The sequence below is a fragment of the Pygocentrus nattereri genome, chromosome 15 (genome assembly GCF_015220715.1).
Source record: "Pygocentrus nattereri isolate fPygNat1 chromosome 15, fPygNat1.pri, whole genome shotgun sequence".
Lineage (NCBI taxonomy): Eukaryota > Metazoa > Chordata > Actinopteri > Characiformes > Serrasalmidae > Pygocentrus > Pygocentrus nattereri.
The window spans coordinates 31112108-31137320 of record NC_051225.1 but is presented as its reverse complement, the minus strand read 5'-3'; the positions used below and the strand labels follow the sequence as shown (position 1 = coordinate 31137320).

Here is a 25213-nt window from a genome sequence, read left to right as displayed (position 1 = left end):
CTATAATTTGCAGAAAAATGTCATATTTAAATTTATTCCCTAGAAGATGTGTTTATTTACACTGATCAACATTTCATAAGTCAGCAACATTTGATAATTGGGTATTCAAACATTTCCATATGACTATATTTAATGAATTAAATATTTGATTCGTTTGGTCAAAAAAATTCTCCATATATGTCTTGTCTCTTTTTCTCTCCCTCTCTCGCTCTAAGATGGATTGATTTGTCATGACTGTTATAGACTGTTTCTTGGGTCTTACGTTGCTTTTGTGTTTTGGGTTCACTCAGTGCTAGAGGACAGCTTCTTTGTTAGTGTGTTGTATCTGAGATTTGCTGTCTGCTTCTTATACAAATCAGTGTTACTTAATTATTGTTAATTACTTGAACTTCTTTTCCATTATGTTGCACTGGTCTTCCACGTTCCTGCATTCACACACACAAACACACAGACAGAACCTGTACCTTTTACCTCTTTGTCAGTGCTCCCACTTTTTTCCCTTGACACTCTCACTCTTCTCCTAATGAACCTTAACAGCACCTGTCCTAGTTCCACTTCCTCGGTTGCCTTCCCACTTGTGTCTGACTGCTCCCTTTTTTCTGCAGCCCCACCGGCTCCAGCCGCTATGCCTCATCGGGTGAGCTGAGCCGTGGCAGCTCCCAACTGAGTGAGGAGTTCGGCCCCGAGGATGGTGAGAGCTTCCGTGGTTCTGGAGAGTTCTACGATGAGAACGATTCCTACCACTCCTGCCACTCCTCAGTTAGCTACGGCAAAGACTCACCTGGCTGGGACCCAGATGAGCCTCAGGGCGTCTACAGTGATGAGGGCAGCTACATCAAAGACGGTGGGGAAGAAGGCGCTCTGTACGAAGATGAAGATGGAGAAATCTATGAGCAGGAGGAAGGGGATTACCCCTATGAGGCAGAGGAGGAGGGAATGGTCTATGAGGAGGATGAAGAGTACCCTCTGGACGGCACGCTCAGCGAGGACCAAGAGCCGCCCTACACGCCCACCCCGACCAGCGCAGCTCCTTTGTTGGCTCCAGAGATCTCCAGTAGCCGGCCTCCACTAGAGAAGCAGACATCTCTGCACCAGCAGCATCCCCCACAAGCCCAGCCACCGTTCCAGCCCACAGAGCTTCACACAGAGGCTGTACCAAAGCAGCAGAGCTTCGAAGATTTCAGCAAACCCCCCAGCCCACTCCTGGACTCCAAGCAGGAACCCTTTGCCCCTCCTGCAGCAATACCAGAGACACCTCCAGCAAAGCCCAGGGAGGAGCACCATCCTCCAGCTGAGCCTTCAGCCACTGAGCACCCACCTGAAGCCCTACCTGAGAAAACCGAGGCTCCCCCAGAAAGGTAAATAATGAAAGACTGAAGCAGTCAGTAAAACCATGGCAAAGAAAGTCTAGTGCAAAGTACTGCAAGAGACACAGAAAGGGTGTGAGAAGGTCTGTACTGATAGAGGAGCTCCATTATAATTGTATAAGTAATTGTATAAGTAAGATTGCTTCATCCTAACGGGAGTTGCAGCAAAATACTCAGGGTTTCTTTTGAGTGAATCTCTCTGTAGTATCCAATAAAGTTGATATAGAATAAGCTAGACATAGTGAGAAGTGATTGCTTTTTAAGCAGTCAAAGCTAACCTCATATCCACAAAGCAAATCCAATTTTTGCTCAAATATGATATTTATAAATTAAAGGCTCACATTTGTGAATTTGAGTGACTCAAATCTATGATTAATGTGAACAAACCTTAAATGACCACATGTGCACATCATAATAAAAAACGTCACGTCAATGAAAGGCATTCATGAACAACAAACTAAGTAGCACAGCAAGCCTTTGTGTCAAAGACAGTTTGTTCTAAAGTACTTTCAGCAGCTCATTATTAGAGTAAGACGAAGGCGAAAAAGGTTCAGATTTTTGCTTTTGTCGCTTACCTCTGTCTGTATCACTGCTCAGTTTGTATTTTCCTTGCTTTAAGCCCACTTCAACTCAGGAAAGGTTTGTTGAGTAGTTTATTAGTGGAATCAGGTGTATTTGAGCAAGTAAAGCACATATATAAAAATATGCAGGGCAAGAGTGCCCTATATCCAAAACACAGGGGACCATAATGTAACATTTTAGCTATAATATTCATTGCCTCTTTTTTCAGTGTGCCGAGGCATGATGAGCTGGTGGACCCTGCCGAGAGGGCCAAAGCTAACTGGCTGCGACTCTTCAACAGGGTGCGCCTTCAACTGCAGGAGGTGAGTGATACACTGGCACTGACTCCCTAGGCTGCCCTGTTTTTCCGTTTCGCCTGAGAGTGGATGCGGTTTGGTGAAGCTGACCTAGGGCAGCCGAGGGACACGTACAGCAAGAGCAGTGCAAACTATTTGTGTGGATTTTTTCTTAGCCCTCACTTCAGTTCTATTGGCCAGAATCACTCCATTAGCACTTTTTGTGTGTTTTCACTCCTTTGCTTGCCTGTGTTTTCCATTTCAATTATTCTTTCTGTTGTTTGAAATCATTTAATAATTATTTGATTGTTATTCAGTTTTCTTTTGAACTTTAGGTTTGCCCTTTATTCATGTTTGTCTTCCACCCCATTGTTGTTTTTGTGTTTTTCTTTTCAGTTTTGTGTCATTGCCATAGCGATTGTCTTGCTCTCTCCTGATTGGCCAAGACTGGATAAGCTGTCAGAAAGGTGGGTGTGTCTCTGTGTGGACTGAACTAAGCAGTCTTCCTGCTGAGGAACTGCTGCCTTCAGCTCGGGAAATGGATTTGCAGTTATGGGAAAATGATGATCATAGATAAAGTTAAAGCTAGCACACATATCCGGTTTCATTATGCACAAGGGCTGCCTATGACGTCAATGAGAGCAGCAGGCGCACATATCCAGGCCCCTTCTGGGTACAGTCACAAATCAAACTATGGCCTTTTCCTCTAATAGAAGCAGTGCCCAACGAAATAACAAGCTGTGGATTTCGAATTGTTGTAATTGAGGAGTTTAATATAGTCTAGTAAAGGAAGGAAGAGATAATTGATGCACCTCTAAGTCTGAACCTGTGTCTCTGGTGTCTGCAGGCCCGGGGCGAAACTCCTGGACTGGCATCACTGTTTCTACAAGCTGGGTGAGTGACATGGAGAAAGTAAAAGAGTGCTGAAAGTAACATGATGCATATACAGTAAACTTTGTGCTGGGGTTGTCCCTGACTAAAGATTCTTTTCCTTCTGTTTGGAGGCTAAACACCCAGTGAGTTTTATGAGTGACGCATGTGAACAATATCTCTGGGAAAACAGAATGATGCTTAAGCTCATTATCGAGACTCATTAGCTACAAAATCCGAACTTCAGTTTGCACTAATGTCTACAGCTTTAACTGTAATTGACTTAGAAAAATGAGTCACCTGGAAATCAAATGAGTCAATACACAGCATTGTGCAAAAATCTTATAAACCACATATATTGGCAATTGTTTGTTTTTGCCAGTAAATATATATCATTAGAATAGATCCTGAATTGTTTATTTTGAAAAAAGTAGTTGACATATATTGTGATCTAGTTTGAAGAACAAAGTTTGGTTCCAAATTTCTCCTCAGTGCCCTTAGTCATTACATGGATTTGTTAAATTCAGTCATCAGCACACCTGATTCAGTGCAAAGAAGTCTAGTGATGGATGATAACTACAAATAGTGGTAGGATGTCAAGTCACTAAAGTCACTAATTTTTATATTAATGTAATTTGTGTGTATTCTAATTTAATGTTTTTTTCAGATCAAATAAATGCTAACTAGCCAGATAAACAGCTTTTTCATTCTAATTTGCTCAAGTGGCTGAAACATTTGCACAGTACTGTATGTTAACAAATATAAATAAATAAATAAATAAATGCAGTTAGTCAGTTGACACAATAATATCTGACCAAGAATGCTATGACTGACCAAATAACTTGACAGCACTACCTTGCACAGATGCACAATGCCATGCCCTCAAAAATGCCTACAACAAGCAATTAACTATGTTGAACATAAGGGTGATGATAAAATGTTAATTTTCAGCTCTTTGCTTTTGGTTCTTATATGCTTGGTAGCTTCTTCTGTGTCACAGCCTTGCTATTTTCACCTGTGTCTTTGTGCAGGCCTGGAGGAGCTCTGTACAGCATAGACAGCATGCCTGACCTGCGCAAACGAAAGGCCATCCCGCTAGTCCGAGACTTGGTGAGTCATATTGACGGTCACCGCGTTCTTGCTCTGCTCAAGGTTATCACATAAACTGCACTCTTGTAGTATTAACAGCCCAGTAGCCTGGTGGGCTTATCAGTGAGATGAGCCTGTTTTGCTGGCAGGGTTCAGTCATTCCTGGTTCCTGGATTAACTGTTATTGAGACTTACTCAACTCAAGTTTCAACTCTGGCTAATGAGTTTTGTTCACTCCCTCTCTCAAAATCTGTACTCACTTGCTTAGCTGTGTATTCTATGTGTGAACCTGTTTCCAGTCTTTGCCTCTTTACCTTGTTTCCCCTCTTTGGCCTACTTTCTGAACTTGTTTGTAATTTATTCTTGATTCTTCACTTAACATTTCTATTTACATCCCAGATCTCTTCACCTGTGGTTCTAGTTTTATTGAACCTGTATATTTTGTGGTGATGCGTGTGTGTTCCTCTGTCAGTGTTTGAAGAGTTGTTTCTTTCTGTGATTGACTCCGGGAAGATGGAGTGGAGTGTCTAAAGCAGCACATCTCTCTATCCCTCTCTCACGTTCTCTATTATTTTTCCCCTGTCTGTACAATGTCATGTCATTGGTGTCTACATCCTCCCTCTCTGCTTCTCAGCATGATCACATCTGATATGATGAGTCTCTTTCTTTGAGAAATGAATAACAATTTCCATTCACTGCCTCAGATTGTAAAGGTTTTTTTTTTTTTTTTTTGTCCATACCATACCAAATACCATCAATCTCAGACAAGAGACCACTCAGTGTGGTCTTGTCAGGGAGTATAGTCCAAAAAACAGCAAATACCAGTGTATACCTATTGCTGTCATGCATTAATATTGCTTTTTTAGTTTTAGCAGTAGTGATAGATAACAAAAATGTATTTAATTAAAGTGCTTTAAAATAGTCCAAAATACAGTGATGTCCAAAGGTCTGAGACCACATTGAATACATGGGATTTTTTATTTTCATTTGATGAAGAATAGTATTCAAATTTCTGCAGCATTTAAATTTAAGCAAATTTATGGCATTGATCATGTTAATGCCTTTAGACAAAAATGATCTGTTTTTTTCAGTCTTCACTGTCATTAAAGCAACAAGTGGACATCAGAAATTCATATAAACATTTTAGAGATTCTACTTTTCTGCCACTTGTTATGCTGATATCATTTGTAATGAAAAATAATTGTATCAAATGAGATATTAATTCAAAATAGAAGCATATGTTTTCTGCCTATTAACAATACTGTCTAAAGTTTTAAGATGGTCCACTTAAAACAAGCTTTGTTAGGTTTGTGAGGCTTAATTTAGAAAAGCGTTCCAGTGCTAATTATACCAAAACATGGCTTCATTAACTCTGTTAAGGCAGACTTATCATGATACTGTGACCTATTGGCAAAGTACTGATAATTGCCCAGTACTATTCCAAGGATGGCAGTACAGGGATCATTGGGTGCTGCTAGATTATATACTTGGTTCAGGACATTTCAGAATCAATGTTGCAGTAAATTGATTAAAGGAAGCAACTTTAGACAAAGGAGACTCTTTAGTCTCTGAATGCTCTCCAGGTTTTGAGTCTGACTCGAGTGAACACCCCTGGCTGAAACTGAACAGACCTAACTCTGAAACTTTTGATTCAGGCTGAACGCTCTGACTTAAACCGATCACAATTGATGTGAGCACTGTTACATGCTGTGTCAGAGTAGGCAGCAGCACCACTCTCTGCTCCACGCTCTGAATCCCTGTTGAAGAGGGAAAAAATTTGCATACTGCACTAAATAGTCCAGCGGTTCGTCTGTTTTAATCCAGCTCACTGTCAGCCATGGGAGCTCTCCATGTTGGAGCTGGCAAGCCTGACGGAAACAAGTGCTGACAGGAATAGGATTAAAATGCATGTCAAACACAATTCATCTGGGACACAAAAGACTGGCCTCCCTGCTCACCTCTTCTCTCCTTTTCCTCCCACTCTTCTTCTCCTTCTTCTCCACTTTCTATTCTGCCTATTTTCCTCCTCTGTCTCTTTTCCATCTGACTTACAGTCTTCCCCCTATATTGTGGTTATGCAAGCACTTTTCAGAACTTGTTCATTTTAGATCACACAGTCTCTGTTGCTTTATGATGACTTTGGATTGATTTCTCAAAGGTTTTTGCAAAGGCTTTTCACAAAGGCCTGTCTGTTTTAATAATGTGATTGTACATTGGTTTATTTAAAAAGGGTTTTGGATGTTAAGAATTTGTCCTCATAGTAATGCCTTGTTTTCTTTTTCTTTGCCCCAAACATTTCATGCACAACAGGCAATGGTGAGTTTGTTATTTTTTTTAGTTAAAGTTGGGAAAGGTTACATGATAATAGAGAATTGCATTTCTTCATATGCAGATAAAGAACATTTTGATATTCTATCCTATTCAGTTAATGATTAGCAAAATATTACATGATTTCCATGTATGCATAGAATATTTAAAATGAGATATTTTAACTGATGAATTATATATATATACAGAAATTCAGATACCGCTTGTTATTTGAGAAATTTCCAGTCAAAACAACTGCTAAGTACAAGTTTTGTTTTTTTTTTGGGGTGAAACTTCTGGGGAGGTTAGATGTAAAATGAAGCACTTGCATAAAGAAAAGGAAAGTTAAAAAAAGTGGAAAAAGTGGAAGGTACAGTGAGAATGGGATTGCAGAGCTCGTAGACCATTAAATCTGTCCCCATCAGAAAAACACTACTTAAAGCCTTCCACTTTGAAAAGATATCTCAATGCTGTAAGTCTTAAGTATGAGTCAAGAAGTTAACATACTGAGAAAAGAAAATAGACAAAAAGAAGTACAGTTGCTCTGGAACACCTAACTGGACATCTGGTTTTATGGACTGATGAGACCAAATGTATAATTGAGATTATTTTCATTATGAGAAGCAGGAAATGCAACCAACTCCTAAGACTGACCTTTAATGTCTTAGAAAAACTGAAAACAAGTCCCCTGAAAAGAATGGAAGCTGCCATAATTGCAAAGGCTGGACACACTGAATACTGAAAAGTTTGGAAGTATATTTAATACATCTTGAAGCTTTCTGTTAAAGATATGTTTTCTATTTCTTTCTGTTGTTGAAAAATAAAGAAGTTGTGCTCAGTGGCTGCTTTGACTGGAAATTCAGTTAACAGAGGATGGTCTCTGACTTTTTCACCATGTTATACATAATAATTTTTTGTTTTCTCCTTCAGTCCCTCGTTCAGAACTCTCGCAAGGCTGGAATCACCTCAGCGATGGCGTCCAGCACTCTCAACAATGAAGAGCTGGTATGCTCACACATTCTTTCATCCTCTTTTACCTCAACTTTGTTTGATTGACCTTCTTTTCTTACTGACTTGATTTGTTATATCCCCATGTGCAGAAGAGTCATGTGTATAAGAAGACCCTCCAGGCTCTTATCTATCCCATCTCCTGCACTACACCCCATAACTTTGAGGTGTGGACAGCCACTACACCCACCTACTGCTACGAGTGTGAGGGGCTGCTATGGGGAATTGCACGGCAGGGCATGCGCTGTACCGAGTGTGGGGTTAAATGCCATGAGAAGTGCCAGGACCTGCTGAATGCTGACTGTTTGCAGAGTAAGCCTTCATGTTGTGGGAAAAACATCACTGCAGATTATTGCAGATTATTATTCTTTGTCTGTTTGGTCCCTGTTTTCTGTGTTCACCAAGTGAATATACACTGCTCAAAAAAATAAAGGGAACACTCAAACAACACAATATAACTCCAAGTAAATCAAACTTTTGTGAAATCAAACTGTCCACTTAGGAAGCAACACTGATTGACAATCAATTTCACATGCTGTTGTACAAATGGAACAGACAACAGGTGGAAATTATTGGCATTTAGCAAGACACACTCAATAAAGGAGTGGTTCTGCAGGTGGGGACCACAGACCACTTCTCAGTACCTTTCTGCTTTCTGGCTGATGTTTTGGTCACTTTTGAATGTTGGTGGTGCTTTCATACTCGTGGTAGCATGAGACGGACTCTACAACCCACACAAGTGGCTCAGGTAGTGCAGGTCATCCAGGATGGCACATCAATGCGAGCTGTGGCAAGAAGGTTTGCTGTGTCTGTCAGCGTAGTGTCCAGAGGCTGGAGGCGCTACAAGGAGACAGGCCAGTAGACCAGGAGACGTGGAGGAGGCCGTAGGAGGGCAACAACACAGCAGCAGGACCGCTACCTCCGCCTTTGTGCGAGGAGGAATAGGAGGAGCACTGCCAGAGCCCTGCAAAATGATGTCCAGCAGGCCACAAATGTGCATGTGTCTGCACAAACGGTTAGAAACTGACTCCATGAGGATGGTATGAGGGCCCGACGTCCACAGATGGGGGTTGTGCTCACAGCCCAACACCGTGCAGGACGCTTGGCATTTGCCAGAGAACACCAGGATTGGCAACTTCGCCACTGGCGCCCTGTGCTCTTCACAGATGTAAGCAGGTTCACACCGAGTACATGTGACAGCCGTGACAGAGTCTGGAGATGCCGTGGAGAGCGATCTGCTGTCTGCAACAGCCTTCAGCATGACCGGTTTGGCAGTGGGTCAGTAATGGTGTGGGGTGGCATTTCTTTGGAGGGCCGCACAGCCCTCCATGTGCTTGCCAGAAGTAGCCTGACTGCCATTAGGTACCAAGATGAGATCCTCAGACCCCTTGTGAGACCATATGCTGGTGCGGTTGGCCCTGGGTTCCTCCTAATGCAGGACAATGCTAGATCTCATGTGGCTGGAGTGTGTCAGCAGTTCCTGCAAGATGAAGGCATTGAAGCTATGGACTGGCCCGCCCGTTCCCCAGACCTGAATCCGATTGAGCACATCTGGGACATCATGTCTCGCTCCATCCACCAACACCACGTTGCACCACAGACTGTCCAGGAGTTGGGGGATGCTTTAGTCCAGGTCTGGGAGAAGATCCCAGAGGAGACCATCCGCCACCTCATCAGGAGCTTGCCCAGGCATTGTAGTGAGGTCATACAGGCACGTGGAGGCCACACACAATACTGGGCCTCATTTTGACTTGACATGACATCAAAGTTGGGTCAGCCTGTAGTGTGTTTTTCCACTTTAATTTTGTGTGTGACTCCAAATCCAGGCCTCCATTGGTTAATAAATTTGATTTTCATTGATGATTTTTGTGTGATTTTGTTGTAAGCACATCCAACTTTGTACAATATTCAATGAGAATATTTCATTCATTCAGATCTAGGATGTGTTATTTGAATGTTCCCTTTATTTTTTGAGCAGTGTATGATATCATTATGCAGATTACATTTGTTCTGAAATCTAGTTCATGCAGTGTCTGCTTTTTTTGTCTGAACTTTGGAGATGTTTTGAAGCTCACTAATGAATCGTTAATGAGATTCAGTCAAGTTGTTTGTGCAGTGGTTCTAAAACTTTCCTCACATCTTTCCATCCCTCCCTCACTCTGCTTATTTCCTATCTTTCAGGAGCAGCAGAGAAGAGTTCTAAGCATGGTGCAGAGGACCGCACACAGAACATCATTATGGTGCTGAAGGACCGCATGAAGATCCGAGAAAGAAACAAGCCAGAGATCTTCGAGCTCATCCAGGATGTGTTTGGAGTAATTAAGGCCACTCATGTCGCAACAATGAAGCAGGTCAAACAAAGTGTTCTGGATGGAACATCCAAGTGGTCAGCCAAGATCAGCATTACAGGTCAAGAGTCATTTACCTACTCTGGCACACATCGACCATTCTGTGACTGCTCACATCATAGTGTAGCTGTACAATGAGGGATAGTTTTTCTGACTCAGATTATCTGTTGGACAAAAAGAAAGTAATTCTGTGAAGTACTTTTGTCATATACTTGTTAATTCTGACTGTCCTTATATTTTTTTATAATATACAACCAGTTCTTGTATTATTGCATACTACTCTTATATTACCATATAAAATATATACTAGTATATATTGTATACTTTCTCACATGCAGTTCTGTGCAAATGTTTGGGCACCTCTGGCCAAATTACATTTTATTGATTTTTGAAGTGAAAAGTAAAAGAAAAATAAACACAACCTCTACAACAAACTTTTTTTAAAAATAACATTTTACTGCAAGTGTTTATGCAGTTATTTTATATTTGATTATATCACAGCTCACAAATGCTTTTTGTAGCCATCTAGGAGCCTTTCTATTCTTGTTATTCTTGGAATTTCCACCCACCAATCTTCCTTGCAGATGACTTTCTAGTTCTGCGATATTCTTGGGCCATCTTGCATGCACAGCATGTTTAAGATCTAGTCAGAGATTTCCAGTAATGTTCAAGTCTGACAACTGTGAGGGCCATTATAGAAGCTTCAGCTTCTTGAGGTGCTTCATGATATGTTTTGGATCATTGTCCTGTTGTGGAAAGCAACAGGACCTCTTTTCAGAACTTCATTCTTTACTAACTGTGTTCCCAGAATTTGCTAATATTTAGTGAAATCCATTCTTCCATTTACCCAAGTAGTGTTTCCTCAAGCACTGGCTGCCACGCAACCCCAAAGCATAATAGATTAACCTTTCTGCTTAACAGTTGGCAAGTGTTCTTTTCATCAAATGTTGTTCTCTTTATCTCCAAATATATCTTTGGTGATTGTGGACACAGAGTTCCATATTTACTTCATCAGTCCACAGCACTTGTTTCCAAAATGCCTCTGGCTTACTTAGATGTTGTTTTGCAGTCTTTACACACCACCTTTTGTGATTAGGTCACAGATAAGGTTTCTTTTTGATAACTTATTCATCATTCATGTTTGTGTAAGTAGTGCTGCACAGTAGAATGGTGCACCACAGCTTATTTGTCAGCTATGGCTTCCTGCAAGTGCTTTGCTGTCATATGGGAGTTTTACTTTGCCTTTTTGGCCAGCATATGAGCAGTGTTAGCTGAGAGTTTTCTTGATCTTAAGATCATGTCTTGGCTTCCACAGTTCCCCTTAATTGCAGTTTGTTAATTACAAATCAGACAGTGGAAACTGTAAACTGGAAGCACTTTAATATCTTTTTATAACCTTTCCCTGGCTTGTACATCCCCAATTCCAATGAAATTGGGATGTTGTGTAAAACATAAATAAAAACAGAATTCGATGATTTGCAAATCCTTTTCAACCTATATACAATTGAATACACCACAAAGACAAGATATTTAATGTTCAAACGGATAAACTTTGTTGTTTTTGCAAATATTCACTCATTTTGAATTTGATGCCTGCAACATGTTCCAAAGAAGTCGGGACAGGGGCAACAAAAGTTGAGAAAGTTGAGGAATGCTCAAAAAACACCTGTTTGGAACATTCCACAGGTGAACAGGTTAATTGGAAACAGGTGAGTGTCATGACTGGGTATAAAGGGAGCATCCCTGAAAGGCTCAGTCATTCACAAGCAAGGATGGGGTGGTTCACCACTTTGTGAACAGCTGCATGAGCAAATAGTCCAACAGTTTAAGAACAACGTTTCTCAACGTGCAATTGCAAGGAATTTAGGGATTTCATCATCTACAGTCCACAATATCATCAAAAGATTCAGAGAATCTGTAGAAATCTCTGCAAGTAAGCGGCAAGGCAGAAAACCAACACTGAATGCCCGTGACCTTCGATCCCTCAGGTGGCACTGCACTAAAAACCGACATCATTCTGTAACAGATATTACCACATGGGCTCAGGAACACTTCAGAAAACCACTGTCAGTGAACACAGTTTCGTCGCTCCATCTATAAGTGCAAGTTAAAACTCTGCCATGCAAAGCAAAAGCCATATATCAACAACACCCAGAAATGCCGCCGGCTTCTCTGGGCCTAAGCTCATCTGAGACGGACTGACGCAAAGTGGAAAAGTGTCCTGTGGTCTGACGAGTCCACATTTCAAATTGTTTTTGGAAATCATGGACGTCGTGTCCTCCAGGCCAAAGAGGAAAAGGACTGTCCAGATTGTTATCAGCGCAAAGTTCAAAAGCCAGTATCTCTGATGGTATGGGGGTGTGTTAGTGCCCATGGCATGGGTAACTTGCACATCTGTGAAGGCACCATTAATGCTGAAAGGTACATAAAGGTTTTGGAGCAACATATGCTGCCATCCAGCAACGTCTTTTTCAGGGACGTCCCTGCTTATTTCAGCAAGACGACGGCAAGAGACATTCTGCATGTGTTACAACAGCGTGACTTCGTAGTAAAAGAGTGCGGGTACTAGACTGGCCTGTCTGCAGTTTAGACCTGTCTCCCATTGAAAATGTGTGATGCATTATGATGTGCACAATATGACAATGGAGACCCCGGACTGTTGAGCAACTGAAATTGTATATCAAGCAAGAATGGGAAAGAATTCCACCTACAAAGCTTCAACAATAAGTGTCCTCAGTTCCCAAACGCTTATTGAGTGTTGTTAAAAGGAAAGGTGATGTAACATGGGTAAACATGCCCCTGTCCCAACTTCTTTGGAAGGTGTTGCAGGCATCAAATTCAAAATGAGTGAATATTTGCAAAAAACAGTAAAGTTTATCCTTTTGAACATTAAATATCTTGTATTTGTAGTGTATTCAATTGAATATAGGTTGAAAAGGATTTGCAAATCATTGTATTCTGTTTTTATTTATGTCTTACACAGTGTCCCAACTTCATTGGAATTGGGGTTGTAGGCCAGCTGCTTAGGGGAGCTCATAGCTGTGGAGTGTAAGCAGAAGGTTGTATTCATCAGAAAATGTATTATGCTCTTGTCAATCAAGGTCTAACAATCTGATTAATTTCTATGACTTTATAACTGCATATGAAGAGCAATGTCATTGTTAAATAGTTTGCTGCACAGGTTGTGTTTAATTCTTTTTATGTCAAAAATCTACAATGGTGCCTAAACTCCAGTATATAACTGTGTATATAAATCCATGTATAATTGGGCAAATTCACTAAAAAGACTATAAACCAAGATTCCTCTGGATCGAAGCATGGCATTGCATAGGCTCGGCATTTGTTATGCAGAACAACCCACCTTTGAGGATTATGGATGAGTGTGTGGGTGACTGTTTTGCTGACTTTGCTGAAAATAGCAAAGGAGATGAATGTAAATGCATGAAGAGCTCTGTGCAGTGAGGAAAATTTTTTGAGCAAAGAACTTAAAAGAAGCTTGCCCAAAGCACTTAAAATTGTTTACTCTCTTTCTGCAGATATAAAACCAGCACCATAGAAAAAATTTGCAGTGGCGTCTTTACTTGTTTGTTTTTTGGGCAACCTGCTGTTTGGATTTAGGGATGTTCATCCTGGTGCTTTCCATAGGCATTATAGTTGCACTTCATGTTAGATGCATATGCAAAACATACTGACAGCTCTGGGGACTCTGTAATAGCTTTAATGTTTTACAGAGATTTTCAAGCATTTACTGAGGCAGATAAGTTGAAATGTATGGCAGCAAAGCTGTATAGATCTTCCATTTTTGTTTTAAATACATTGTGTCAACAACAAAAAAATTCAGGCACCTTGGTAAGATTGTTGAAAATTTGACCATGTCAGTAAAAAAAACAACAGTCACTTGTTATGGTCATATGCCAACAGCCACTGGTTTTGAGAAACTGTCACCAGCTAATTAGGGTGCTTGAAAAAGCACTCTGTTGTTATCTCTCATACTTCTTATTCTTCTTCCACACTTTTCTGCGATTATTACAGCCCGAACCGCTTAACATACAGACTCCATTCAAACTGCATTTTGAAGGAATCAGCACTGTGACTTGTGCTCTTTTTGGAGTCGATCGGATTCATAGTTTTTAATAAAATTAAGTTTAAAAAATTAAAAACCTCCCATAAGAATGAATGGCGGAATGTTCTAGAACTTCAAATTCTAACTGACATTGATGATGTCACAGCAGGCCGCTCAGTCTCACAGACACAGTTGATCACGCAGGGAATCTGCTTTAAAATCCATTTCAGTTTTAAATGGTAGAGAAACGTGTCCTTTCTGAAACCTCAAAATATCTCATCATTTTATCAATTAGCTTTAGAGTTATGAGCATTTGTTTGGCACTAGACACAGAATTTCTTAATCAGAATCTGCTTATTTCAAGATTTTCTCTGTGTTTAACTTGTCATAACTCAGACATTTTCTTCTCAATACACACAACATTACACCAAAATAATCCTCAAGGGGTCTTATCTCACAACATCTATCCGGTTAAGCAACAGACTAAACATTTCCCGAGTTATGACTATTTGTTCAGAGGGTACAAATCGGACTCAAACAAGGCTTCTCCATTAAGAGCTGCATAATAACAGAGTGACAGTTCATTTGAATGACCCCCCCACCCCCACCCCCCCCCCCCACCCCCAACACATACATCTCTCCCTCTCACAAACACACACACACATTTGCAGCTCTTTTCAAGCACTCTTGCAGTTCCTTCAGGAAATGCACATCTAGTTGTATTTTGTAATCAAGATTTTGCATGCTGCAAAAAGAATTTGGCTGATTTAACAATATGAATGAGCAACTGAGCTGTGCCCTAAATCCATTACTCTCCACAGTGTTATGTGCCCAGGGCCTCCAGGCCAAGGATAAGACTGGCTCCAGTGACCCCTACGTTACAGTGCAAGTGGGCAAAACCAAGAAAAGGACTAAGACCATCTACGGCAACCTTAACCCTGTGTGGGATGAGTCCTTCAATTTGTAAGTGTTTTCTTTTGCTACAAGACAAACTCACAATTAAAAAACCTATATCACCCATGTGAAAAAAAATTGTGCCCTTGGCAGAAACAACTGCATTAAAATGTTTGCAGTAAATTGTGTTGAGTCTTTTGGCAAAATCTTCTTTGCAGAATTGTTTTAATTCTGCTAAATTGGAGGGTTTTTGAACTGCCTGATTAAGGTCTCGTCACAGCATCTAAAGGCACAACTTTTGACTTGCCACTTAATTTTGTCATTTTGAGCCATTCGGAGTTGAATTTGTGTTGCTTTAGATCATTGTCCTGCTGTATAACATAACTGCGCTTCAGCTTTAGATCGCAAACTGAGGGGCGGACGTTCTCCTTCAGGATTTTCTGATACAGTGCCGAATTCATGGTTCTATCATTTATGACAAATTGTGCTGGTCCTGCAGAAGCAAAGCAGCCCCAGATCATCACACTACCACCACCTTGTATGACTGTTGATAGAATGCGGTGTTAGCATTACGCCAGATGTAATGAGATCCATGTCTTCCAAAAAGTTCCACTCCTTCATTCATCAGTCCACAGAATATTATCCCACAATTCTTGGTGGTCATTTAATTATTTTTGGCAAATGCAATTCAAGCCTTTATGTTCCTTTTGGTCAGCAGTGATTTGCATCTTGCAGCTCTGTCATTGATGCCATTTTTACCCATTGTCTTTCTCAGTGTGGAATTGTGTGCATTTACCTTAACGTGAGGCCTGCAGTCCTTTAGATGTTCGTCTGGGTTCTTTTGTGACATCCTGGATGAGTCTTCGATGCGCTTTTGGTCACTGTGGTTCACTGGAGTCTTAGAGCCTTAACAACAGCTTTGTAACTCTCTCAGACTGGTAGATTTCAAAGACTTTGTTTTGTATCTGTATTTAAATATTTTTAGAACGTGGCATCATGTGCTGCTTTTTGAGACCTTCTAGCCTGCTTCACATTACTAGACAGGTTCTGGCAGTAATCATGCCTGGGTGTGGCTGGTGAAATTTAACCCAATATTCAGCTGAGTTTGGTTAACTAGTTGATTTAGTAGCTAAAGGGGCAGTTACTTCTTTTACATAGGGCACATTTTTTTCACATAGGGCACATTTTTCCTTCAATAAATAAAATCATCATTTAAAAACAGCTTTTTTGCTTACTTGGGTTATCTTTGCTATTAAAATTAGTTTGATGATCTGAAACATAGATGAAACTTGGAATTGGGCAAATACGTTTTCACGGCACTTTGTATGTATTTAATAAAGTAGACCTAAAATGATGCTGAAGATGTGTGTATGCTTGTGATTTTTTTGAATGATGTACAAGTTTTTTATTACTTATTTTATGTTGGGTTCCCTATTTTATTAGTTTTCACCCAGTGTTTATAGCACCTTTACATACAATGACAGGTTGTTACAGTAGTGTGTTAACTAATTTCCAATGTCTGTATTATGTGGCTTTTGTGCTGCTGAATGCACAATTCGATTTAAATGGAAAGAGGTTTGATGTCTAATTTTGGTTATTTGTTGTATAATTTAGGGTAAACAGTGCATTATTTCAGGAAATATGTCTATGCTGTTGAGAAAAACTGTACTGAGCTAGTTTCAGATTCAGAAGACACAACTTTGTGTAAGAGGATATAAATCAGGCCGAGTCTGATCTCTGCTTTCAGTGAGTGCCACAACTCCTCGGATCGAATCAAAGTGCGAGTGTGGGATGAGGACGATGACATAAAATCACGTGTGAAGCAGAAGTTCAAGCGAGAGTCGGATGACTTTCTAGGGCAGACTATCATCGAGGTGCGAACACTGAGCGGAGAGATGGATGTCTGGTACAATCTGGGTGAGTCAAATCTCAATTTGTCCTTTCAGAATGTTTATATTAAGGAAGCCAATATAAGGATATACATATCTGATTAAGCTGGTACAATATGACTCCATTGTGCATCACTAGTTTGTATGAAAAAGTATGATAGGACAGCAAAACTGAATGGTTTTGAAAACTGTTTTAAAATAGGACCATTTATCTTTTTGTAATAGTTCTTAAAATCAAATTATTTAACTTAATGTCTCATTAATATTTTATACACCATTTTACAATGCAGCTGCTCTAGAACAGTGGTCACCAACCCTGGTCTTGGAGATCTAACTTCTAATATCTTTGGTCTGCCTCTTCCCCAGACAAGCGTACGGACAAGTCTGCTGTGTCAGGAGCCATCCGCATGCACATTAGCGTGGAGATCAAAGGAGAGGAGACAGTAGCCCCTTACCATGTCCAGTACACCTGTCTTCATGAGGTCAGTGTGCCACTTAACTTACATGGGCAACAATGATAGTGATGTGAAAGGAACTAACGTGAATGGTGCTTTCCAACCAGATTTAATTTTAAAAAATAATTCAGGTTGGTAAACATTATCCCTTTCTATGTGCAGAACCTCTTCCACTATGTGACAGACCTCCAGAATAATGGAGTGGTGAAGATTCCAGATGCTAAAGGGGACGATGCCTGGAAGGTCTACTTCGAAGAGACACCGCAGGAGATTGTGGATGAATTTGCTATGCGTTATGGAGTGGAATCAATTTACCAAGCCATGACGTGAGCATCTGTCTGAAGGCCAATTAATAACAAGAATATAACAATTTATTAATCCTTTAGAGAGTTTAGTTTTGCATCAGTGCCATTTATACTCAGGATAAGAGCAAAAACAGAGTTGTTTTCTGAAGTAAAATCTGTGAAATACTGATTTAATATGTCTATTTTATTTTGTTAGACACTTCGCTTGTTTGTCATCTAAGTACATGTGCCCTGGAGTTCCTGCTGTGATGAGCACTCTGTTGGCTAACATAAATGCCTACTACGCCCACACCACTCAGGCCACCAACAACGTCTCTGCCTCTGATCGCTTTGCTGCCTCCAACTTTGGGGTAGGTCACTCATACACAATTCATACACACATTCATCAAAGCAAGTGTGAGAAGCACCCAAATAAGAATAGTAAGCAGTGGAATTATGATAGTACTCTCATGTTTTAAATGTGTTTTCTGGATTTTGTGTTTTATGTGTAGAAAGAGCGCTTTGTCAAGCTTCTGGACCAGCTACATAATTCATTGAGGATTGATCTCTCCATGTACAGGGTATTGTGCTTCCTCCTTTGCTCTTATAGTCTCTTTGTCGCTGTCTTTATTTCAGCCTTTCGGATTCAGTCTCTCTGACTCTTTCATGCTCTTTTGCTCGGTGTCTCTCACTCTGGCTTTCTCGCTCTGGCTCTCTCTAAGGGCTTTGTTTTAACCACAGCAGACAGATTAGCGTGGAGTTCCCTTAGTTCCCTGCAGGCATGGGAGTTCTCCTCTCTATGCTGTCTGATCGCAAGAATAAGGATCATGAGCTTGCAGAGTTGACAGTGTTACGAAATAACCAGGGTCATGAAAGATAGACTGTGGAGATTTTGCACTGGAAAGGATAATGAATGAGAGGGACAAACTCCAGAGAATTGGCTGTTAATTTTCTCTTTTAACCGTCACAGAATAATTTCCCAGCCAGCAGCCCTGAGAGACTGCAGGACCTCAAGTCCACTGTGGACCTACTGACCAGTATTACTTTCTTCAGGATGAAGGTAACTCAGTCTCAGCCACACAGAACATAGGCATGGTACAACTTGAGAGTTTCCCATATGGGCCTTACCAAACTGAGAATTTTGTTGATATTAATATTTTTGAGATTTCTTTATGTTTATTTAGTATTGCAATGTTATACTTATATTTTCTTTTATTTCAGCCTTAGAAGGCACTGTATAAATAAAATGTATTATTATTTATTAATTTTATTGTTATTATTAAGTGAAATGCCACCGATTTTTCAAATGTCCAATCATTGAGAAGTTCTTCAGAGAGGTTTGCTGTTAAATGGTGCATTATAGAGAAATGTATCTATTTTTTTTACTGTGGCGGTGATGGGAACCAGGGGTCACAATGTCTACAGCACACATATAGCCATTTTATTTACTGTTCCAAACAACCAATGAACCTACACATCTTCTGGGATTTATAAACAGATAATAGTAAAATAATGTTTTTTTTGGGGGGGGGTTACATTACAGCACTCTGCATGTATCACTGTATACTTATGTACAGATTTAATAAAACACAATTAAGGCCAAATTATCATGAACCAGGTGTCTTGCATGGTGTTCACAACTATTTCATGAAGTAATTATCTTCTGTAATATAGCATTTAGAGACATGTAGCTTTCTACCAAATGGAGCATTTCACATAAAACCACTCTGATTTACCTTGTTTACTTCTTAACAGTATGATGTTGCAGAAATCTTGAAAGGTCTGTGCCTTTAAAAAAAAGCTAGAAGAGGATTCTGCTCTCTTATTATCCAAATGTATTATACACATTTTAACAAATTGTCCATCTAGCTGAATTCCACCCCTGTGTTTCCCCAGGTCCAAGAGCTACAGAGCCCACCTCGTGCTAGCCAGGTCGTGAAAGACTGCGTGAAGGCCTGTCTCAACTCCACCTATGAGTACATCTTCAATAATTGCCATGAGCTCTACAGCCGCGAATACCAGACTGACCCGGTGAGACACGTCTCCATGGTGCAGCAGCCCTGCTTGTCCCTTGGGCACATAGCTGCTGTGGACCCTAACCGCATGGGACTCAGCTCATCTGACAACACTGCAGCTAGCTTACAACTTTTGTCCATGATCATTAGCACATCAGGATATTGTAGACTCATGAATATCAAACACTTAATTTCCTTTGAATTAAATATATGACACTGAGTCTCTTGGCATACTTTGTAGAAGATCTTCACCAGATCATTCTCTATCTTGCTTCCCTGCAGCAAGTGGCATAATTTTGGTTGTTTGTTAGCTCAAATGATCTGTCTCAGATTATGATGATTTTTGAGGTCATTTCCTATGATGTTTTCTTGTGGTGAAGAGTTTGAGCCTCCAGCTACAGTAAAATAAATGTTTCTTCTTCTCACACAGTCAAAGAAAGGTGAAGTTCCTCCAGAGGAGCAGGGTCCAAGCATCAAGAACTTGGACTTCTGGTCCAAACTGATCACTCTCATTGTGTCCATCATTGAGGAGGACAAGAACTCTTACACCCCTTGCCTTAACCAGTGAGTTTATTGCCAAACCTTTCACTCTGTCCACCTTCCCTGCACAATGCCAGGGCTATACTTTCATGAATCGCATTTCTTGGAGAATATGGATAGAATTTGGAGGCTAGATTTTCTTGCTCCATATAATCATTCAATGTGATTATACTTTTTATCTTTTCTTCTTTCAGGTTTCCCCAGGAGCTGAATGTTGGGAAGATAAGTGCAGAAGTCATGTGGAATCTGTTTGCCCAGGACATGAAATATGCCATGGAGGGTGAGTCTGAGATACGGGCATGTCTCTATTGTGTTCTTTTTAGTTCTCTAGATATATATTTTAATAACAATCGCCTGTGGGTTCCAGATGTTTTAAAGGGCCCATATACAAAAACAATCATAATTATTTTTTCCATGACTATTTTCTAACCTCTCTATATCCCAGTTTTTTACCTTGTTACTGTTCTTTTAAGACTGAATACATTTAAGTGATCGCAGTTCTGATTGTCTGCCCTTTTGTGGGCCTTGTTCAAAAAGTAGACCGGACAGAAACACCCCTTATAACTTCAGCATGGACAGGTGGAGCTAAATTACTGTTGACTAAAATAGATGGATATGTAAATGTGGTGATATTGGTGACATCACAGAAACACGTTTGCTTTTTCCACTTAGTTTCCATATATTGGCTTTGTGGACTGGGGAGAGAACAGTACTTTTAATAGTAATTATATACTACATCAAACTCCATTACTTCAAGAAAGTGATATAATTGAGGATATGAGCCCTAACTATTAGCACATTAACCTTAAGTCTTCTTGATTTTAAAGAAGCTTAAAAGTGTCAGCTGGGTGGAATGTACACAAATATATTAGATATCTTTTTTGTTGTTTTGTTTAATGAATGCCATATTTACATATTTAGTCATTGTAAAATTGAATTCTGCCACTGATTCATGCTCTCTTGCTCTGCATTGATATGGCTTCATCCATTTGTGTCCACCTGGTTTGTAATGAAGTGCCATTGTCTTCACCTCTCCCACTCACAGAGCATGAAAAGAACCGCCTGTGTAAGAGTGCTGATTACATGAACCTGCACTTCAAAGTGAAGTGGCTCTACAATGAGTACTGCAAAGACCTGCCTTTCTTCAAGAGCCGAGTGCCAGAGTACCCAGCGTGAGTGGCTTTAGTGTTTAGTCAGACAGTAACCGATGAAGTTACCAGTGACCCTGCACATACTAGGACACTGAGACATGTAAAAATATAAATATTACATACATGTCTCTGAACCTGAGGTCCATATGTTGATCTGCAGGTGGTTTGAGCCTTTTGTCATCCAGTGGCTAGATGAGAATGAGGAAGTTTCTCGTGACTTTCTGCATGGAGCTCTGGAAAGGGACAAAAAAGATGGAGTAAGACTCAGTTTCCTTTCCTTCTATCTTAAAGCTGTACTCTAAGATTTTTTGTTAACACCGAAAGAAGTAGTATTACTGAGTCATGAGAAAAACACACACTAAAATATGGGGTCTGTGCACTGCTGCGAATCAGACTCACAGGCTGAAAAATAAGGTCAAATCTTTAGGTCTTAAATACAAAATATTGATGAAGATATGATGACAGTATTAGATACTTTTACATCCTCGGAAGCCACATCCTTCACCAAGTTTTGGCTGAGTTCTCTTTGAATACTCTCGCAGTGTGCTCTCAATCATCAAATTCTGAAGTACAACTGACATTACAAAATTACAAGTTGCGTGCCATTTCTCATTTCCAACTGTGAGGTCTTCACATTCCCAAAACTTGCATAATGTAGCTTTAACCACTCACAATGACCATATGTTTTGCCTTTTTACATGCTTATAGTCTTAATAAGGTAGTAAAAATATGAATTTTTAACATTTTAGTGCATTTTCCTATGAAGGCTTTAAATCATGCCATATATACTTTTATATAATATATAATATATGTAATGCCTGATGTAGGTTTGATAGTCTCTGGCAAAGAATGTTTGATGAATTGCGTAATGTTTGATTAATTGGCCACCCTGCTGGTCCAGTTCATTTCCCAGCCAACATGAGAGCTCTTCAGTTCCCCCTTTGCGAGCCACTCCCTCACCTCAACCCAATTACTCCTAGACAAGAGAAATCACACCTGCTGGTGTCTGGCCACAAATAGCCTGCTGTCTTTCTGGCTGCGAAGCTTCTGGAACTTTCTTTGACCTGCCCACTCACTTTTCTTTCATCTATCCCCACAGTACCAGCAGACTTCTGAGCATGCTCTTTTCTCCTGCTCAGTCGTGGATGTCTTTTCCCAGCTCAACCAGAGCTTTGAGATCATTAAAAAGTTGGAATGCCCTGACCCACAGATTGTGGGCCACTACATGAAGAGATTTGCAAAGGTGAACATTATGAGGACTGTTTAAAGTATACTTTTTCTGATTTGATTGGATAATATTTTTTCAGCTGTCAGAGTTATGACTCTTCATGCCATATATGTTTTTTCTTTCTGCAGACAATAAGCAACGTTCTGCTCTCTTATGCTGATATAATTTCCAGGGACTTCCCCAATCACTGCACCAAGGAGAAAGTGGTAAATGTCTGAATGCTTTTGTTATATCATTGTTTTCCTTGAACATTTTATGCTTTTGCTTATCATGATGTATTTTCTTTTCCATTCAATTATAGAATGCGAAAGATGGTGCTATAAAGGTATGGTTTCAATCACTGATTAGTTTGAACCTCTCAAAGAAAACATTTATAGTTTAGAAAGCAGGAATGCACAGTGATATTGGAGTCGTATTTTATGATATATTTGCGGTTAATAATTAAAAACATAAATATCAGAAAGTTAGCATTTTGTCAGTGTACTGACTTTTGCTTTTATTAGGTGATCACTAGTCTTATTAGGTTACTTTACTAGTTGGTTACATGATGCTGAGTTGTTCATGGTTTTGTGGTATTTCCTTTCACGCTAGCCTTGTATCCTGATCAACAACATCCAGCAGCTTCGAGTTCAGCTGGAGAAAATGTTTGAGGCCATGGGGGGCAAAGATGTGAGTCAACATCAAAAACTCCAATGTTTGGTTGATTTATCCTGAGATAGCCAGCAGGAACATCTGAGCAGAAGTAGACATCTTTTTTTCTGTGTGGTCAGTTTGTATTTGGCTCAGTGTTATTTTCAACAAGCTTATCATGTGTTTCAGCTGAATGTTGAGGCCAGTGACATCCTGAAAGAGTTGCAGGTGAAGCTAAACAATGTGTTGGATGACCTGGCAAGGATCTTTGCAACCAGGTAGGTTAGGCAGATATGGAGGAAAGTCCATTCTTGAGATTTTCCATTCTGGCTCCCTGACGTTGACAGTAGGGCTGAGCAATATGACAAATATATATTGTGCCATATAAATTATGCCATAATTGAAGTATTGCAATATTATATTTTTGCCATATTACCCACATCTAGTTTACAATATGTTCTTCAATTGCTAATTTTGTGTGTTTGTTTGTTTCTTTTGGCTAAATACTATGTACTGTCCAAATGTAAATGAAGACACCTAGAAGAACTAGATTTTGAAATCTCATCTCTAGTTAGCTTTAAGTTTTGCTGAACACTGTAGTAATGCTTTTTTCCCTCTGACTGCTTCTTACAGTTTCCAACCCAACATAGAGGAGAACGTGAAGCAGATGGGAGATATTCTGAGCCAAGTGAAAGGCACGGGCAATGTTCCAGCTAGCGCATGCAGCAGTGTGGCACAGGATGCAGACAACGTGCTGCAGCCTATCATGGACTTCCTGGACAGCAAGTAGGTTTTCTCAACCAGAAAGGCTATGAGAGCATTATTTAATGTTTTAGCTGTCATAACATGTCCCATTCAACTCTTGATGGTCTTTGTAATTATCTTACAAATTAAAAGAGATCCAAAACAGCAACAGCAACACTGCTGTACTAACATGAACAATTAGAAGGCGAGCGGGCATCCTGGATTTACAGTTCTTGTCTGAGATGTGTTGGTACGTGAGGGCTTATGATTTTGTTTTTCACTTACGCTCTTCTCTGTTTTGTATCTGCTTAGCCTTTCACTGTTTGCTAAGATATGCGAAAAGACTGTTCTGAAGCGGGTGCTGAAGGAGCTCTGGAAGCTTGTTATGAACACCATGGAGAAGACCATTGTTTTGCCACCTCTAACTGACCAAACGGTGAGGGCATTTCCAAATGAACCCTTCCTCTGCTTCTGTGGCTTAGGACTCTAATGTATGCTACATTTAACTGGTGAATTTAGTAATTGGTAAATATGTTAAATACTTATTTAAAAAGGTAGATGATTAACTGTTACCGGGTTTTGCAACTGTTTTCCTGTATGGATCCTGAAGATCTTCACAGCTGAAGAGTGACGGGGTCTTGCCCACTAGATGCGGCTGTAATCTCCCCTGTTCCCTGGCCCAAATATTCACTTGCAAAAAGACCCATTCTACCATTCACCTAAAAATAATGAATAAGGGCCAAGAGAGTGCACCATTATCATCCTAACACCCGCTAAAGGCTGCTCTTTGTTCTCCAAAATGGGTTTTCATGATCTGTTCTTGTTGACAAAGATAAAAAAAAATCACATTCATGGAATCAGAGACCAGCCTGATCTTTTATTTGTGTTTAAACATTTGTTCTTATTTGTGTTTTTTTTTTTCTTTTGCTTTTGACAAAGAGCCCCATGTCGTTACTTCAAATTCCCAATCTTTGGGATGGTTTCCAGGCCTGTGCTGGTCTGAAGGCTAATGGCTAATGTCCCTTTGCTAGTCTTAACACTGGAACTTAATAGTGAGTAAGGTAGAAGACCTGAAACTGGAATTTTTGATGTTGATACTGCTTTGCTTTGATGTGGGGCTCTTCACTGACCCTTCTTTCTGGTTATTATTACATTCTCGCTCGCCCCCCCGCTCCTCCTCCACAGATGATAGTAAGTACGGCAGCACTCCTCTCTGTGCGTCTGTCTGTCCTGCAGTCCGTCAGTGCCGGGTGCCCCTCCACCCCCCACCCTTTCCTTTAGCTCAATGTGGCTGCAAAGTTGTCCCCCTCTTCCACTGTGCGTCCTCATCTGTCCATTACATCCCTTCATCTCTCTGTCTCTTTCTCTCTTTCACCCACTCTCTTCATTCCCCTGTCCTCCTCTCGTTTCCAGCTGAAATGGCCGCAGCATGGTGCATTCCTGGTTGACTCGGACAAGGCCTTCCCAAAACGAA

The 25213-nt window shown here is 40.3% G+C and overlaps 1 protein-coding gene across 11 annotated transcripts in view; it reads left to right on the top strand.

Moving 5' to 3' along the window:
• unc13a (unc-13 homolog A (C. elegans)) overlaps positions 1-25213 on the top strand; it is a 58462-nt gene that overhangs the window by 17916 nt on the left and 15333 nt on the right. For 7 of the 11 annotated variants that reach the window (XM_037545591.1, XM_037545590.1, XM_017702321.2 and 4 more), the window contains 27 exons: positions 606-1358; positions 2158-2251; positions 3072-3118; positions 4126-4204; positions 6494-6499; positions 7421-7495; positions 7591-7810; positions 9680-9907; positions 14731-14872; positions 16551-16720; positions 17059-17174; positions 17310-17473; positions 17649-17802; positions 17944-18012; positions 18402-18491; positions 19328-19462; positions 19877-20010; positions 20181-20266; positions 21032-21158; positions 21298-21394; positions 22237-22380; positions 22494-22571; positions 22667-22690; positions 22957-23034; positions 23185-23273; positions 23629-23781; positions 24052-24175. In XM_037545591.1, coding sequence (XP_037401488.1) covers positions 606-1358; positions 2158-2251; positions 3072-3118; positions 4126-4204; positions 6494-6499; positions 7421-7495; positions 7591-7810; positions 9680-9907; positions 14731-14872; positions 16551-16720; positions 17059-17174; positions 17310-17473; positions 17649-17802; positions 17944-18012; positions 18402-18491; positions 19328-19462; positions 19877-20010; positions 20181-20266; positions 21032-21158; positions 21298-21394; positions 22237-22380; positions 22494-22571; positions 22667-22690; positions 22957-23034; positions 23185-23273; positions 23629-23781; positions 24052-24175 — 3676 coding nt within the window. Of the gene's footprint in view, positions 1-605; positions 1359-2157; positions 2252-3071; positions 3119-4125; positions 4205-6493; positions 6500-7420; positions 7496-7590; positions 7811-9679; positions 9908-14730; positions 14873-16550; positions 16721-17058; positions 17175-17309; positions 17474-17648; positions 17803-17943; positions 18013-18401; positions 18492-19327; positions 19463-19876; positions 20011-20180; positions 20267-21031; positions 21159-21297; positions 21395-22236; positions 22381-22493; positions 22572-22666; positions 22691-22956; positions 23035-23184; positions 23274-23628; positions 23782-24051; positions 24176-24924; positions 24931-25213 lie in introns of all 11 variants that reach the window. The other 4 variants (XM_017702320.2, XM_017702315.2, XM_017702317.2 and 1 more) reach the window with 1 other exon arrangement.